We start from the raw sequence: 18982 nt of genomic DNA on the forward strand, positions 1-18982 counted from the left end.
TCTGACAGATAGAGAGTGTTGGAAACCAAAATAAAAACCAAATACCCGGGTAAACTACCCGAACAGAATGGCTCGTTTGGGTTTTGCTTCAATATCCCTCATCACACATGGGCTACTAACAGATAAGCAATAGAGTTCTAGGCTATTAATTGTTTTTTTTTGCCACATTGGGGCAGAATTAGGCTACTCCAAAACAAGCTGCCAAACAGACAGCTCTGAGGCAGTTGCCTGGTTACCAGTCGCAGTGGAAATATTTCGATCCACTGTAAAACATTTCCTTCTGTAAGTAGGCTATGGACCTGTGTAAAAGTCTTGCATTGAAAGGATTCAAAGAAAACCAAACGCTGGCACTCTAATTAGATAAGTAGGCTAAAGTTCTAATGAGTTGGCTGTTTCAGCTAGTTTTGTTTTCTTTGTCTTGTAGGCTAAATAACCTTTAGAAATGTAAGGATGGGTGCCAGATAGAAATGTCTCTCTCTCTCTCTCTCTCACACACACACACACACACACACACACACACACAATGAAATATTTATTTGGGTTGGTCATATATTGGGTTATTGTGTTCAATCAAGTTAATCCATGTAGTGCACAAGAGTGCCACAACAACCTAACCCATTAATTTGTTGTGTTGAATATAGTAAGCCTACCATAGCCCTTTCCCAATTCCCAGTTTGTGCATCCTTAGTCTATATCCACGACATTCCACTTCCGGGATTGCTCCGGTGCCGCAGGAAATTCCACCGGACGCATGTCTTTTCGCCGATGTCCGTTTTCTTCTGCTTTCTTTGTGTTCAGTGCTTGAAGTGGGCCGGTACTCACCGGTACGCAGTACCGGCACTTCAAAATTTTACTCTTAAGCGTACCTGTACTTTTTCTTGCTTACCGCTACTTCTCGCATGTAGCCGGTACTCTACCACTGACAGAGAAAGAATCAGTGTCAGAGAGACCCTAACGTTACATAAACTACATTACCCAGAGGGCACTACGTGACTTACCTCAGTTCTGAAAAGCTGTCTGATGCCTGCAGCCTGACGGTAATAGATTTTTCACTGCTGAAAACCTAGAAACTAAAAATAAGTGTGTCAAGTGTGTAAGTCGTAATGTTAGCCTGGCTTCAGAAAGGTACTAAACGAACGCGTGTGCCAGAGCCAGACACGTCAACAGAGGTCCAAGTCCAACCAGAAACATCAGGTACGATTCATGAGCCTCAAACTAATGTTGATGTGAACAGCTAGCGTTAATGAGGAGTCTGCAGCTACCAACCTTAACGTTACCTTAGTCAATGACACCAACGTCAACAATAACTTGAGTAACTAATCACATGGATGGCCTGACTGTTGGTCAAGGGACCAAATTATGTAGTTTTGCTCCACGAACAGCTGGCTCATTTTTAAAGATAACAAACTGGGCTGCAAAACATGTAGCAGCATCTCGTCACTTGCTGGCCACACAGAAAGGGGACTATTTAGCTGTCAAGAGGAACACACACACACACACACACACACACACACACACACACACACATTATGCATACACACAAAGCTGCTGCTGCTGCTGCTATGAGTAGTACAAGTTGATAAAAGCAAAGTGTGATCTCTGTCTGAAATGGTGTAAACGCACACACAACAAAACACATACATTTATGTTGTTAATAAATAACAAATTGTTTTTGTATCAGCAATATCTCCAAGTTTTGTTTTTCGCTGTAGAAATCTCAAATGTCATAATGATTTGCCAATGCAAGAGAGTACCGGCACCTTTTCTTTCCCACTTCAAGCACTGTTTGTGTTGGAATTTTAAACTCTGGTCAATTTATGAGGACTAATGTTAACTGCTCCTCAGATATCTGCGGGGTAAGACAGCTAGCTAGACTATCTGTCCAATCTGAGTTTTCTCTCGCACGACTAAAACAACTTTTGACCGTACACGTTCAACCAAAACAAGTTCCTTCCCGAGGCTATTTTTGCAGCAGCTGCTTGCGTGCGGAGCTTAGCGCTGCCCATGATGATTGTGATTGGTTTAAAGAAATGCCAATAAACCAGAGCACATTTTTCTCCCATCCCAGAATGCTGTGTGGACTAGCCAGACTCTCCTTTGCAGCACTGTTAAGGAAGGTCTGGCAATGCGAGACTAGTGCATCCTCGATTCCACCCGCCCAAAGGAGATCCGAGTCGAGGAAGAGACTCGAGGAGAGAGGAGTCAAGGAGGTACAAATTTGGGAGCAAGGCCCCATGTGTACCTATGTAGCTTTGAAGAAAAAAACTATTCTCAGTCATATTTTCTGTCATTTTAAGGGCATGAAGCACATGTTTGACTTGGGTCTTTATTTGCATGAGAAGGTGACACAAAAAAAGGATATGACAGATTTTATGCAAGTGAAATTTGAAAATAAACAGCTACATAAGTGCTAAAATACCTGTGCTCACAGGCCTATATTCTTAATTATAATCAGCTGAAACCAGACAAAATGATTATTTTCCATTTTATAGTGAATATAAGTAAGTATGTGAATTTAACCATAATTTAAGTGGTCAAAATATGTTTTGTTTAAAGCTTTAACAAAGAAAACTGAATATTGTGGTGTCTTAATAGGAAAAAAAAAGGTTCATTGCACTTAAAGCAAGTAATTAACAGATCTGATATCACACTTGAGTGAGTCCAACTGAAACCAAGATGCTTTTTTGGTTTGCTACAGCATACATATCTGCTTTGTACATACCTTTCTCTGTGTTCCCCTTTAAGAAAGTTAACAACAAACATGTTGACAATTTTGACTACAAAAAGGGATGACTACATGTGATTTCAGTTGAACTAGAAAAGCGAGCAGCAGTAAAGGCATCTTTTTTACTGTGGGGATGGTTTGTAATGGTTACACCAGTCTCCAGTCAGATGAGGGTCACAGGTCAGAGTATACTGGAACTCAAAGCCGCCCAAATGGTTTTCACAGGTGTATCTGTGTGTTCCCTCTGTCAGGTCCGTCTTACATGATATCAGAAGGTCGTCGTAATGCAAGTCCTCGTCCCAGACCTCCAGCTTCAATTGATTGTATGTGGGCACCTTCATAAAAAAAACTCATCCTGATTAACTAGTAACACAGAACCATTTGAGAAGTTGTCATTGGAAACTGTTTGGAAAACGGCAGGCACTTTTAAACAATACATGGCAGGTGATTGGATGAACCATCTGTCTATCACGTCCGCCATTGTTGTTTTGAACAAACTGTTACCGTCACACACACCATAGTCTCGCTTTGCCAGATCATCCACACTCTGCGGAACGGAGGACTGTCTGGCTAGTCCACACAGCATTACGGGATGGGAGAAAAACATGCTCTGGTTCATGGGCATTTCTTTAAACCAATCACAATCGTCATGGGCGGTGCTAAGCGCCGGACGGAGCCGCTGCAAAATAGTCGTGCGAGAGAAAACTCAGATTGGACAGATAGTCTAGCTAGCTGTCTCAATTTACCTTGCAGAGATCTGAGGAGCAGTTAACCATAGTCCCTTATAAATCCACCGGAGTTTAAAATTCAAACAAAAAAGAAAGCAGAATGAAACGGAAATCGGCGAAAATACATGCATCTGGCAGAATTTCCTGCGGCACCGGCGCAATCTCAGAAGTGGAACGTCAAGGATATAGACTACACACACCAAAACCACACCCGTAGCTGCCAGTAGCTCCTAACAAAACGTTGATTTGCTTGGTCCACTGCTTTTCAGAAACAATGCATTAACCCATACAAATGTATTAATGATCCGAAAAAATGCACAAGATCATATCTGTGTGTACAAACATTTAATGAATTAGGCCCATTGTTCTCGTTACTTTACTGTGCAGGGCAGCCGGATTCTCGCGAGTATCGCAGGATCACATATCACGCGAAAATCTAAACATTCGAGATGAGCCAGGCCTGCATAGAAGCGATCACCGGCGATCGCCGCCCAATGCATGTCGGTTAGATTTGTGTCCGACTTGATCCCGAATTGCTCTGACGTCATGAACACGTAGGCAACGATAACCTCACGAGATCTAGGTGGCCTCAGTTTTGGGAGGCGGACAGTTTAGTATTAAGGATCTTTGGCAAGACCCAGGCGGACCCAGGGCATGATGGCAAACGCCTGGCTCTCAGCTGATCTAACAGCTGATTTGTTCAGAATCGACTCAACATGATGACGTTTTATATAAACTTTTTATTGTTTTTGTCTGATTTAAAGACTTATTCTGTACAGAACACATGTTGTGTGGCTGATAGTGACGTTTAGAAGTCAGAGAGACTAAATCCGTTCAGATTACGGATATTCTACAGTCTGTTGTTTATTAACATCAGCAACAGATCGCATGTAGCCTAGAGCAACAGCTGCTCTGTCATAATAACAACAACTGGAGACTGTGTACAAGCTGATATATGGGTCTGATAACATTTATTAAATTGGAATCGGTCCTAACAGGATGTGAGTGTTTCTGTGACTTCCTGTTCAGACTGAAGGCTGCTGGAAACGGCTATAAACTGTCCGACTTGACCGCAGCTTTTGGTCACCACCCCCGGCTGCTGCTGCCTGCTCTCGTCCACTTTACAGGCGATGCGCAGTTCATCGCAAACAAGCCTAATGTGTTTGTGTCTTAACTACCAGCTCACCGAGCCAATCAGTGTTCGGTGAGGAGCTACTGGCACCGGCCGCAACTGTTTGTTCAAAACAATAATGGTGGACATGATAGACGGATTGTTCATCCAAAAATGGGTTAGTATGCATCATATGAGGATCCAGGAAGTTGAAATGTGTGGCCACTATGCAAAAATCATCTCATAGCCCACTGCTGTCCGTGGGGTTTTGGTCAGATGGTTTGCAACTTACTCTTTGTTAAACACCACCCCCCCTTATGTTAATGTTGCTACACCTCTCAAAAAATACCATTATCATTGTAAACTGCATATGTGCAATGCGAGCACATATGCAGTTTACAATGATAATGGTATTTTTTTGAAAATGGGTCTTCAATTTTAAACAGATGTAATCAAAAGCAGACTTCTCATTTCTAGTTGACTATGCATTTTGTTGGCTGCAGTTAGCTAATTTGATCAGCTAACAGGACAGGCCCAATATTGTCACTCATGCAATTCCTGCCCTGAACAGGTATATTTCTAGCGTAACTTATAACACTTATCTTTTTACAATGCTAGGCTCACACAGATGATATAAATAATAACTCTAGTCTATAGTTCATCTAAAAGTACATCAGACCTACTGAGCTGATCTGTAATGAGAAGATTTACTGACCGTGCCCAGATCGTAACGAGCATTCCACCTGGGGTTGTCTGACTCGATCATGACAGTCCTGCGATAGAAGGATCCGTACCGCATCTTAGCATAGCTGTGAATAGGAGGAAACAAGGAAAAAGCAACTCTTGAATTAATGTTGTTTGATATACCACCTTCAGATCTTAATTCCTGACCTCATTTTATTCACCTATCAGTCGGGCCAGCATAATCTCCTTGCAGATCCCATGCTCGGATAATGGTCACCACCGCTGTTCCTCTCCAGGTTTTTAGAGGACAGCAGTTGGAAGCCAGGTTACGAGCGTACCAGCAAGTTGGTTCTCTATGTGAGCTGCTCATGGCATTGTCTTCTAAGTACTGCTCTATGGCCGCCTTCATCCCTGCCTTCTGTGTCTCAGTTGGCATCAGCTCATACATTGGCCTGAGGGAGTACGAAACAACATCCGGGTGGTCCTTAAGGGTTTTCAGCCAATTCCCGTAGCCAAGGGAGTCACTGTGAGTAAGAGAAAACTCCCCCAACCAACCAATGCCTCCTGACACCTCTGTGTAGTGTTGGTGGAGACCAGAGCTGTACGAGGCGGAGACGTCCTGGTTCTGTAGGACCTTGGTGCAAGACGGTTGGTTACCTGATAATGTCATCTTCCCCAGGCCTACAGAAAAACCCAGTGATAGGCAGGAGTGGACCTAGAGGAAAGGAGGGAAAAAAATACAGTTTACTATACTATTTATATTCATCCAGGCCAGCTTAGGTCTGACTCTCGCATTAAATGCACACACTCAGGGAGAGACAATATTTGTAATGTTACAAGCTAGGTTAGCCTTATGTTTCGTTGTTCAACGAGCCCAGGTTAGCTTAGCCTTGTAACAATTGTCACATTCTCCCTCTCTGTCCCTCCCTCTAGCCACATTTCCACTCCCCAGGCCCTTCATTGCCATTCTTTAACCAGATGCCCTTAGACTTTTCCACCTGTCCCAGTCACCTGACTCTCACAACCAGCCAGTACTGCCAGTAAGTCTTTGTATCTACACCTCTTCAATAAATCCATGAACTCTTGCTGTCTTCCTGGATTGTCTGCATATGGTTGCTTCCCTTGTCATCTCGCACTTGCCCCAGTGACAGAACAATATGGGCACAAATGGACCTGGAAGATTAAACATTTTTTTTATGGATGAACTTAATAGGGTGACTCACACCATTCATTGCCTTCTGAACTACTGCAGAGAAAACCTTCAGCATTAAGCAAAAAGATGCAGCTCTGTTACTGGCCCTCTGGGCAGTGTCTCATAAATCTTTGTTGATGAAATTGCTACCTGGACTGGCAGATAATTTTACTTTTAACACTCCAGCCCCCCTGTCTACTGGTGTTGGCCTGCCTCTCAGTCAGCTAGACTCGGCACCTAGCCTGCCCAAATCCTGTATTTTCTGGACCATATGAGCCTTCAATGGACTAGGTGAGCCTCCCTGATGTTCAGCAGCCATAATTAATTGGGACTCACCTTGCCTTTTTCCATCCCTGTGTTGGAACCCCAAGAAGAAGGAGTGGTCATTATGGCACACAAGGCCATTTGCTTTCTCTGCTTTTTTAGCTGGCCATCTCTGCCAAAGCCCTGCCAGAACATCAATTGGCCATGCGCCTGAGGTTCCCTGCTCCGCCGCGCTCCATCATCCAGGCCACCCATCTCTTAGGTTCCCTCTGAGCCCCTTTTTTCAGTCAGTCACCTGATTGCCATTGTTGCTTTGCACCTATGCATTCAACCCTCTAATAATCCTTTAACCTAGAACTTGGAACCTGTACCAGTATCTATCACTACCTGCCTGACTGCCTGACTGTCTTGCTGCACCTTTTTTCTGTTTACCTGTGGACTCTCACTTACTTCTATTTGGACTCTATTCATGCTAATGAGACTTATCTACACATTTTCTAATCCCTGAATCCCCTCGTCCTGTCTGCCTGAACTGTCTGCATTTGGGTCCTTCCCTTTTCACCTCAACCCAGTGACATTTATGAATTTAGCATACAATTGATTGACATTACTGTATGATAATTGTTGCATAAATCAAAAATATGTTTTTTTTCTGAGAGTCTTTCAAGGCAGTGTAAAAACCTTTGTGTTTGTGTGCATGTGTAGTGTGTGTACAACTATCCATTTTGCTTACTGCGTACACTGTAAAAGCTGTGCTACACGTACCTCGTTTGAGGAGAGCCCATTCAGTGAGGACAAACAGGTACGTACAGCTGTGACTCGTCTGAGTCGGCCCCCGAGGTAAACCTGAAATGAAGTACAATGTTGTTAAGACAAAGAAATATGGCGTTTTTTTAAATTTGTGAATTAAGGACATTATTAATGGAAATTAAAATGGTCTGTGTGTATGAATTTTAACCTGGCGGATGTAGTGTGTGCCATAGGTATGTATGAGGTCCCTGTACTGAGCCCTGGTGGAGGAGTAATAGAAACTCGGCAGCCTGGCCAAATCCATACTGAACTCGGAGCTGAGGGGCGGTCTGAGGGACACACGGTAACTAGACACAAAGAGACGAATAATAAATTATCTTAAAACTTAAAACAACTCAAGTATCCAAACTTCAGTGGGGATGCATGGTCTTCACACCCTACCTATAATGGCTGCAGGTGACCATGTGATTGCTGAAGGAATAGCGGTCCTCTCTGGTCCTCTCTCTAGCAAAGGCATACGCAGTGGAGCGTGTTCCTCCAACCTCCAGGCCGGCAGTCACAAACATATCTACATTTAGGCCAACCTGATAAAAAAATAAAAAAATAAAAGCTCATGAACTGCTTGATGTTTACTCATAATCACCAAAAATGAGGTAAAATAAAAAAGAATCATATGTCTACACATACGGAAGAGGATTAGGGCCACGTGAAAAACGTATTTGAGTTCTGAGTTTAAAGTCAGAATTCTGAGATTTTTTCACGTGACCCTAATCCTCTTCTGTAGTACACATCTATCAGTTATAATAATACTATTCAGAAATGATAATTTAATGTCAACAATAGCTGTGAGAAGTTTCCCACCTTCCAGTTGTTACTGTCCTGGGATGTCAAAGTGTTAATCAGTGAGCTGTGGACACAATTTACAGGAAAGAATAACCATTAAAGCTTTTTCATTTCTAAGTTCATTTTGTAGCTTTTTTTTTTTTTTTTTTTTTTTAAGGCTCAAATGTTATTAAGGGTATTGACACCCAGTTTTAGAATATTGTGTGTGTTCCTACACTTCACAGACTCCACAAGCTATGAATGAGACAGATAACTTTTGGACTTGTGATGTGACTCGTGAACAAAAAAACTGATTTGAGCTGTCACATCATACTGAAATCATATGTTCTTGCATGACTAACAGGTACAAAATAACATTTAGGAAGCTTTCACCCCTGTAGTTTGGTGGACTGCGATTCGGGGGTGAAGTTGCAACATTGTTGCATTGTTTTTATTTGGTTCAGTTTGCTTTCATACTGCACTTTGTCAAATGCACCAAACACTGTAAACACGTCACACGGTCGAAACCATATTTATGGTCGAAACGGTCGCTTCGTTATTGGACAGAATCTCCAAAACTCGCGACACTTCCTGGTCTTACAAATAATGGAGCAACACCAAATTTATAATATAAATATTATATATATATATATATATATATATATATATATAAACAAAGTCTTGGGTTTTCTGGTTCTGCTTCAGTGTTTCTAAAATTTTAAAAGTAGGCGAACAATGTGAGCAGCTGACAGACAGCAGGTGAAGGAGAGAGAGAGAGAAGATGATGTCACACAGACTGATGATGTCACACAGACGACCAGCGATGTGTGGCCAGAACAGCTTATGGATCCGAAACTTATCATCCCTTAAATCATATATAAGTCCGTAAATTGTGTGCAAGGTTGAAATTGCAGGTTAGTATATGCACTGTTCTTGGTTCACTTCCTGTACTTGGGTCGGATTGCGTTCTTACCTAAAGTAAACTGAACTCTAGTTCACTTGGAAGCGAACCGAGACCCCCGCTTTTAAGCGGACCAGAGATTGTTTGTTTGATCCGCACCAGAGTTCAGATGAGCTTTCACACCGCCACAAACTAACCGGACTATCCGACCAAACGCTCCAGGGTTTGGAGCAAACGAGGTAGGCCTAGGTGTAAAAGCAACCTTAAACCTAACCTCTATGTCAGACTTTATGGAGAGACCCCGAATGGAAGAGATAATTGGTGTCCAAGTCTGTGACGTTCAAGATATTACGAAAGAACAGAGAAGTAAGTTCTTTTGCTTTTAGCTTTAGTAAAGTCTGGTGCATATTTCACAGTAATTGACTGACCTGTCATGGTGGATATGATCCATTCAGTAATATAATGTGGTATAATACCTAACAGAGTTGTGCACACTGTTGTAGAGATGAGAATTGCAGCGGCTGAATGCGCGCCAATCCACTGCAGAGACTGGCAGCTGAAAATTAAGGTGGGTACACCATGTTTAACATGCACAAATGTTAAAGTTGCTGTAGATGTATTGTTTACTTAATTAATTAATTACTTTCTGCAGTCTGTTGCCTTGAAGAGAGTTGCTGCAGAGAGTACAGGTGCCAGCTGGGGTGAGGAAAGTCTTCACGTCAACCATGTAGGATCCTTTACGCCGCAGGGTGACCACGTCAAAGCCCTCCCCCACCAGGTTGTGGCCTGGTACAAAGGGAGCGGACTGACACAGGCTGGAGTTCTCAGTCCAACAGGAGAGAACAGGCGAGTGGTGCGACAGAAAGAGCAGGAGACTCAGGTAGAGAAGGGATGGGGTTGAAAAGGTGAGCATGGCTGCAGTCAAAGAGACTGAAATAATTCAGAGAAAGACAAAGAGAGTGGATAAGGACAAATACATATTTGGGAGCTTAAAAAGCAATATATTGGCATATAGCAACTGTCTCTAACCTCAGTCATATTGATTTGCAGACAAAAGGAAAAAAAAATACTCCTCTTCTAACAATGGCTCCATTTAGGGAGTGGCACGACAGAAGCAGTCTAATAAACAACCTTGTTTAATCAGGCCTTAAACCACCACACACGGAGACAAAAGGATAAATGTTGTAAGTGAGGTGCAACGGGGCAATGGGCTAGCGATTGTAGAGTCAACAGCAATTATTACACGTCAAATCACATCAAACCCCTCCTCATACTATGTCCGACCAATTCGGAAATCAAAATAGAGCATACATAGAGATCTGTACAGGAAAACAGTACTACTCTTGTAGTAATTGTCAAACTCACCAAGGCACGATCCAATGACCAATGTTGTGATCTGCAAAAAGCAGAAAATATTTATGCTGGTTGGCAGAGGAGCTACTCTTTTGACAGAAGGTAAATGAGTACAAACTTGTGAACCTTTGTCAAAGCGTGTGGTCACATTGATAGAGCCAGTTTCTCAACCTCCTCAGTCTTATTCTATAGTGGTTGATACAATATGATAATTTCTCTTTCTAGTTGATGCTGCAAAATGTCTAAACTTGGCCCAAATCAGTTCCAGCCTATGAGTTTGTTGTGCAGCAATGATGACACTATCTTGCAATGCACAGCTGCATTCTTTCTTCAGCCTGTCTCCCTGCCAGCTTTGGATCAACCAACTTCCTCATCTTCGCCCATTCACATCTACTTGGTCCAGAGGGCTGTGCTGCGGCAAAGACTCAGACTAATTTGCAACAAGAATTGTTTGGCGTCATTGACTCTTCGCCTCACATTTCTTTTGCTGTCTTGCCCACTTTTTAACCATGTGATCTGGGACTATGGTAAAGGTGTCTGCCCTTTGTGCGTTTTGCATAAACAGACTTTGCATTTGGTTACATGTTGGTTGAACATGGTGTTGCTCTGTAGTTTTGTTGGTTTATGTTATTAAAAGCTCATCTGGCTCAAACATAAAGTTTATGGATGCGAGATGTTACCTGTACACTGTACGCCATATTGCAACCTAATCCATCCATTTGTTGTTGTGGGAGGCTGTTACGTCCCTAATTTGTCTAGGGGTGGAGGACGCAAACAATTTAAAGTAATAAAACCGGGAGACCTAGACAAATGGTAAATAAGGTAATTTACTGGACAAACTCAACACAAAGCAACTGAAAGCAATCTCCAAAAGGAAGACGATTACTGGCTCTTTGTCACTGGCTCGATTCAGGTTTTCACAGCTTCTCACAGCAGCACTTCTCTGCTCACACTGCTCACACGGCTCACACTCTGCTCACTCTGTTGGCTTCCACTGAAGCTTCACCTTCACTCTGGCTTGGCACCTTCCCTGACATCACCAGCACACACACCTTAAGAGAATCACACACACACAGGCAGACAACCCAGCAAAACAAAACAAAACACGGCACGTAACACCCCCTCCCAGAAGAGGAAACCCCTCCTCTATATGCACGTCATCACAAATTATTACATCACTAACAAGGTTCACCATCAGTTCCACGTCATTATTACTGACCCACCAGTCTAACCAGAGTCTCACGTAGTTCCTCAAACTAGTCTCACCCACGGAATAGCGAGTCAGCCACAATGTTGTCGGCTCCCTTCTTATGTTTAATGCAGATGTTTTAACCCTGGGCCAGGAGTGCCCAGGGCATCAAGCGCTGATTGCTGTTGTACATCTGGGCTAAAAAGACAAGCGGGTTATGGTCAGTGTATAGAGTAACTGGAAATGAACTGCATCCTACATACACTTCAAAGTGCTGTAGGGCAAGGAGCATTGCTAGGGTATCTTTCTCAGTGGTGGAGTAGTTCAGCTGATGGCGTTTGAACTTGGTGGAAAAGAAACAAAAAGGATGACACACATCCCCATCACCGTCCTACAACAACACCGCACCAGTTCCAGTAGTACTGGCATCCACCTCAAACTGGAAAGGTCGAGCAAGGTCAGGCGCAGCCAGCACAGGAGCACTACAGAGGAGAGACTTAGCAGAGTTAAAAGCATGGTCGCACTCATCATTCCACACAAAAGGAACCACAGGACTACACAACCTGGTCAGAGGAGCGACTACTACTGAGAAGTTTTTACAGAAACAGCGATAGTAACCTGCCATGCCTAAGAAACGCCTAAGTTCTCGCCTAGTGCTGGGCACTGGTAGCGACACAACAGCAGCCACCTTAGCGTCCACTGGCCGGACCTGCCCCTGGCCAACCTGCTTACCAGGTAACAGTAGCCTTACCAAACTCACACTTGGCCAAGTTAAGGGTAAGAGAGGCGTCTGCCAGCCGCCGGAATACAGTTTCCAGACTGGACATGTGACTCCCCCACTCACTGGAGTAGACCACCACATCGTCAAGATACACACTGCAGTTAGGTACATCTCCTAATACACGCTGCATTAGGCGCTGAAAAGTGGCAGGTGCATTCTTCATGCCGAAAGGCATCACGGTGTACTGCATAAACGCATCAGGCGTGACAAAGGCTGATATTTCAGAAGCTCGCTGTGTCAAAGGAACCTGCCAGTATCCTTTGAGTAGATCAAGCTTTGAAATTCAATTCAATTTTATTTATAGTATCAAATCATAACAAGAGTTATCTCGAGACACTTTACAGATAGAGTAGGGTCTAGACAACACTCTATAGTTTACAAAGCCCCAACAATTCTAGTAATTCCCCCAAGAGCAAGCATTTAGTGCGACAGTGGCGAGGAAAATCTCCCTTTTAGGAAGAAACCTCGGCAGACCCAGGCTCTTAGTAGGCGGTGTCTGACGGTGCCGGTTGGGGATGTGATGAACAGTGAAAATAATAGTCACAATAAAGATAATGGAACAGTGACTAGAAATAGTAGTCGTAGTAGTTCATGTCATAGCAGGGCACTGCAGGGCGTTACAGGATGTAGCGTGGAACGCCAGAGCATAGCTGGACGTAGCAGGACGCAGCAGGGCACCGCAGAGCGTAGCAGGGTGTAGCAGGGAGTGCAGCAGGACCACGGCGACAGCTGCAACCAAGATCTTGGTGCCATCCTAATCCAAGGAAATATGCTGGGCGAAAAAAAAACACAAGGACTCCAGGGAGTAAACTCCCCAGAGCTAGGTTAGTGACAAGCACTTCTGGGACAAGGATGCACACAAATGGAAACAAATGGAAAGAGAGAGGAGAGAGCAGCTCAGTGTGTCAAAGGAAGGAAGGAAGTCCCCCGGCAATCTAGAACTATAACAGCATAACTAAGAGAGACAGGTTAAGGAGAGGAGCCTGGCTGGGCTAGAACTCTCCCCAACAGGATCGGGCTGTACTGGCCTGCCTCCCTCTACTTTTATTCTATTATTGATTATATGGTAGATGAGTCTGACGACTATGAAGAGAAGCAGGTGGGCCGGGCTAGGCGGACACTGCAACTCCTCACTCCCTAACTATAAGCTTTATCAAAGAGAAGGGTTTTCAGTTTATTCTTAACTGTGGTGACGGTGTCTGCCCCCCGAACCCAAATTGAGAGCTGGTTCCACAGGAGAGGAGCCTGATAGCTGAAGGCTCTGGCTCCCATCCTACTTTTAGAGACTCTGGGAACCACAAGTAGCTCTGAATTCTGGGAGCGCAGTGCTCTAGTGGGACAATAAGGTACTAAGAGCTCTTCTAGATATAATGGTGCTAGAACATTTAGAGCTTTGTAGGTCAGGAGAAGGATTTTAAATTCAATCCTGGATTTTACAGGAAGCCAATGCAGAGAAGCTAGTACAGGAGAAATATGATTTCTTTTCTTAGTTCTTGTCAGAACACAGCATTCTGGATCAGCTGGAGAGTCTTAAAGGACTTATTTGGGCAACCTGATAGTAAGGAATTACAGTAGTCCAGCCTGGAAGTAACGAATGCATGGACTAGTTTTTCAGCATCTTTTTGAGACAGGATGTTCCTAATTTTGGAATGTTACGAAGATGAACATTTTTTAGATGGCTGTTAAAGGATATATCCTGATCAAAAATAACTCCATGATTTCTGACAGGAGTGCTGGAGGCCAGGGAAATGCCATCCAGAGTAGCTATATCTTTAGATAATGAAGTTCGGAGGTGTTTGGGGCCCAGCACAATAACTTCAGTTTTGTTTGAGTTTAACATCAGAAAATTGTTAGGTGTCATCCGCATAACAGTGAAAGTTAATTGAGTGTTTCCTAATAATATTGCCTAGAGGAAGCATATATACGGAGAATAGAATGGCCTTGTGGAACGCCAACATTAACAAATTGAGATCGATCAGAGAAATAGGACTTAAACCAGCTTAGTGCGATTCCTTTAATGCCAACTAAATGTTCCAATCTCTGTAACAGGATGGTATGGTCAGTAGTGTCGAATGCAGCACTAAGATCTAATAAGACAAGAATGGAGGCAAGTCCTTTGTCAGCAGCAGTTAGAAGGTCATTAGTAATTTTCACCAGTGCCGTCTCTGTGCTATGATGCTTTCTAAATCCTGACTGAAAGTCCTCAAATAAACTATTGCAGTGACTGCGAACAAGCCGCGTCTCGCAGTATTCTCACTGGACACTGATCCTCAGATTTACCTGAAAGAGACACAAAACCATTAAAGATGAACAGTTTAAAACAGTCATCAGGCACTTCAGGAGTTAGAGACTCTAAGGACTGGACTCTGGGAACATTTTAATCAATCCCACACCCTTAGGCGGTTTCTGAAACGACCCCTGCTGCTTCCGCCTCCAAGCGTCACAATTAGCCACCAAGTGACCGGACTTACGGCAAAAGAAGCATAGTTTATCAGACCTAGGACGCGAGGGAGCGCTGTCGTAACGCACCGGAAGATCAGATTTTTGGGTAGCTTCACATGGAGAAGTATCACGTTTATTAAAAACGGCCTTATGCGTGAGCGTAAACTCGTCAGCAAGGGTGGCAGCTTGCTGCAGGGTGGAAACTTTCTGCTCATTTAAATACACAGTAGTACGCTCAGGTACGCAGTTTTTAAACTCCTCCAACAACATCAGGTCACGCAAAGAAGACAGATCGGCAGCCTTACACGCTGCACGTCACCTGTCAAAAATGATCCCTTTCTCCCGCGCAGAGTCAACATATGTGCTCTGTGTTTTCCTAAGACCGCGGAAACGCTGTCTGTAGACCTCAGGCACTATAACTCATACGCCTGCAAAATGGCACCTTTAACTTTATCATAAGTGAGCCGGTCCACCACAGACAAAGAGGAGCAGGCCTCTTGAGCTTTACCCACTAACTTAAGGACATTTTATAGTTGTGCGTAAAATCGACGGCGTACCTACGCCTCGCCTGAAGTTCACGTCTCTAAAAATGTAACTACACGTCGCAGCGATGCATGTCGCTCAGCCGTGGCTTGGTAGCGTTGCATTCCCCCTGACTCATTGACTGGTTCTCCTTCTCCATAAGGGACCGTTCGGTATTTATGGAATGGACCACCGGAGGAAAATAGGGGAGGGTCACCCAACAATTTTTAGTCTGGGGGGGGGGGCACCCAACTTTTGTATTCATAATTTCAAAGTGGCTTGTTTGGTGCATATTTTTCTATGTAGCTCTTAGTTTCGACCCTCCTTCGCTACCAGATGGGTCTGACCCATGAGTTTGTGGGGGGCAGGGGGAGCTGCCCCCTGGTGGCTGAAACGGGTAATTGCATTGTTTAAAAATTAGTGGAATAATTACGTCTGGCATGACCAGATATTAAATAAATATCTTAAATAACACAAAACTAAATGGTGGTAGGTAATACATCTGATTTCATATACTGCTTTAGTAAAAAACACATTACCTGGCTGACGATGGGAGCAGCAGGACATAAAAAACGAAAATTACTGTTGCACTAGTCTGGACATCTTGCCGTGCCAAGGTTGCAATGAAGGTTTCCTAAATGCCATCTATATACATGTGATGTCAGCTTACTAATTGATTGCGGGTTTTGTGTAGATTTGGATTTGTATACGTTTATTCCACTTTGTTTAAACAGCGAAGTGGAGAGGCCTCGTTCACCTGTTTGGAGCTGGCTGGTGAATGTGACGCTCGTATCGGCCTTGCTGGATACACCGTGACTCTGTTGGTGGATCTACTGATCGCTGTGGATTACTTTTTTTTCGTGTCATTGGATTACTGCAAAATACGGATCTTTTTTCTTAACATTTTATGGTGTGATTGCGCATGGTTTCTGCGTTTGGGGAGGCATCTCAACAGACTGTAGGTCGATCACTGATTGTTCACTGTTACATTTTAGTTGAATTTAAGTGTCGGGGCATTCCGCCACCGCCGAATATAATGTTCGACTTTGGCAGCTTTACCTATGTGCTAAAACATACAATGACTGAGGAAGCCTAGTGACGAGTCCATAGCAACCAGTGTTCAATTAATTTCCCAGTGTGCTTTGCTGAATGGTCTCAATGTTTTATTGTTTTATTTCATGTGAATACTAGTTTACTAGAGGAGTAACTTGGTATTTGAAGTAATGCAGTAATGCAGGAAGTGTGCATTTAGTTTCCATGCTTATTGTGTTTCCACAACAATGTTAGTGAGTAAATCTACTGAAATGGCCACCACACCATAACAGAGGAGTGTGATGCGTAAGATGAGAAAGCAGAGGTTAACTTGTGTATATCATAGCTGTAAAAAAATCAAAGGGTGTCTGTACGTCTATGCAAAGTGCAAACTAGTAGGGGTGGGCGATACCGGGAATTTTGGTATTGATCCGATACCAAGTAAATACAGGGCTAGTATCGCCAATACTTTTTACTTGTAACGTCACAATCTTTGAATAATTTTGTGATTTTGCCTTTAGTTAATTGATTATGATTATGATAAAACACAGAACAAGGATTTTAGGCAAATCTAAATGTTTTTATTTACTAACTAGAACAATATAAAACAATGTAACAGTATAAAAATAATAAAATAATATAAGTGTATATTTTTGAGTTCCAGTGAAATAATTTAGATTTTTTTCAACTGGCTGAATTTATGATAGTAGTTCTATCAGTCTGCTAAAATTGCCTCTCTGATCACTGTGAACAACATTGCTTAATGCTGGAGATTACCTGGATACTCCTGATTTCTTGGCTGAAAAGCCTCTGCCAGAGACCTCTGTCTCTGTGTTGGGGGTCTGGTTTAGGGTTCTCCCCCCTCCTCCTCCTTCCTCAACTTTTTTTGCAGCTCGGAGTTCTCTCTCGGGTGAATTGCTTTAATGTGTTTATGTAAATTGGTGGCGTTACCACAGTGGCAAATTACTTTTTTGCACACATCACATGTGGCAGTGTCCGTATCAGCTGGAGTGAATAAACTCCACACAGCGCTTCTCTTTCTTTCTGCCATCATCACGGGCTTCTCTCACTGTTCTGACCCTCCGCTCTCCGCCTCCGGCAGAGCAGGGAGGGGGAGGGGGCAGAGAGAGAGAGAGAGAGAGAGCGAGAGAGAGAGATGCGCTGTTTGCACACTGCGCACAGACCTGGAGAGACGCTGTGCTCGCATGAACTCGGAGAGAAACTGCAACAAAAGTATCGATCTCATCACAACAGTATCGATCCGATACCAATACTCATCTTGGTATCGATATTTTGATCGATACGCCCAGCCCTACAAACTAGCACATAGAGCATCAATAAATTGCTGGGGAGGGTCATGCCAAATCATTTTGGAGGGTCATAGAAAAATTAATACTGGCGAGTGGAGGGTCAAGTCTATTTAGACTAAAGAACCCAAAACTCCTCCGGTGGCGGATAAATAAGGAACAGTCCCTAAACAACATGAAATCAAGGAGAGGGTTAACTTTTCCTGATACATATTCCCCCCTTGGTCAGAAAGAACAGGGGAAACTTTTTTTCTCTCACATTCTAGAGTCGGTACTCACTCACTCCAAAGCTAATCCCCGTCACTCGCTCTATCACCCACTCCCCACACATGCACACAACAGCACACAAGTATAAACATCAGGTCACTTACGTAAGCTACGGCGAAAGCTCTGCGTGGAGCCTCCGCAGAACTGTAAAACAGGCTTTTCACAATGCCCACACGTCCTTAGGCCACTGTAAAGCAGCAGCAATATGCTCAAATGCACCAAAGTAAGCTTCTACCTCTGACTCACGGAAAACAGGCACCAGTGAAATGTGCATACTCACATCGAAACTGACAGCAGAACTGGGAGAATGTGCGCCAGCAGTGGTAATATTACGGGAAACTCCCAAACCCGCCTGTATTTCCATCTGACGCATCTTTAAAAGCAGTCTCCTCCTCCACCTCCAACTTCTTCAACTCTAACTCTCTGCGGAGCTGAAAATATCTCTCTTTCTCCTCGCTCTCTACCTGAAGGCAAATTAACCACACCTTTAACCTGGCATCCAGCTTAGACCCCGGAGATGAATCAGACATAGGTTCAAACTGCGGCAAAGTGACCGGCTGTCGTTCGGCTCCCTCATGTCGAACAACCGGAGTAACATTAATGGCCTGATCTGTCACATCATGTGCACTCACCTCTGGATCAGGGCCGCTCACGGGTGCAGAGAAAACTCCCTGACTAACGAGACCAGTAAACACAAAAGCCTTTAGCTCAGCTTTTCGGAGGGAAACTGACACAGAAATACCATAATATTCCGCAATCTCATGCAGATCTTTCTTTGTACATTTATCAAACTTACCCAAAGTGGGGTCAGACACAAACGTAGGCTGCCTAATTCAAACGGCGCCATATACACATGCACAATCACGCTGACACAACTAACAGGAGCTTTGACATTGTTTGCAGCTATGTTCT

General features: G+C 43.6%; 1 protein-coding gene across 5 annotated transcripts; it reads right to left on the bottom strand.

Moving 5' to 3' along the window:
• Window positions 1–2223: 2223 nt before the first annotated feature.
• Window positions 2224–18871, bottom strand: LOC116042565 (perforin-1-like). 5 transcript variants are annotated; one of them, XM_031288790.2, is made up of 11 exons: window positions 18175–18467; window positions 10543–10573; window positions 9821–10107; window positions 9654–9733; window positions 8316–8361; window positions 7896–8038; window positions 7663–7801; window positions 7470–7550; window positions 5470–5963; window positions 5280–5373; window positions 2224–3060 (listed from the first exon to the last, which is right to left on the bottom strand). In XM_031288790.2, the coding sequence occupies exons 3-11, from the start codon at window positions 10088–10090 to the stop codon at window positions 2848–2850; spliced, it is 1560 nt and encodes a 519-aa protein (XP_031144650.1). In that variant the 5' UTR covers window positions 10091–10107; window positions 10543–10573; window positions 18175–18467; the 3' UTR covers window positions 2224–2847. The 5 variants fall into 5 exon arrangements, with proteins under 5 accessions (XP_031144650.1, XP_031144649.1, XP_031144652.1 ...); XM_031288789.2 differs by lacking the exon at window positions 18175–18467 and adding an exon at window positions 10657–11189; XM_031288792.2 differs by lacking the exons at window positions 10543–10573; window positions 18175–18467 and adding an exon at window positions 18703–18871.
• Window positions 18872–18982: the final 111 nt, after the last annotated feature.

The sequence above is a fragment of the Sander lucioperca genome, chromosome 4, assembly GCF_008315115.2.
Source record: "Sander lucioperca isolate FBNREF2018 chromosome 4, SLUC_FBN_1.2, whole genome shotgun sequence".
Classification (NCBI taxonomy): domain Eukaryota; kingdom Metazoa; phylum Chordata; class Actinopteri; order Perciformes; family Percidae; genus Sander; species Sander lucioperca.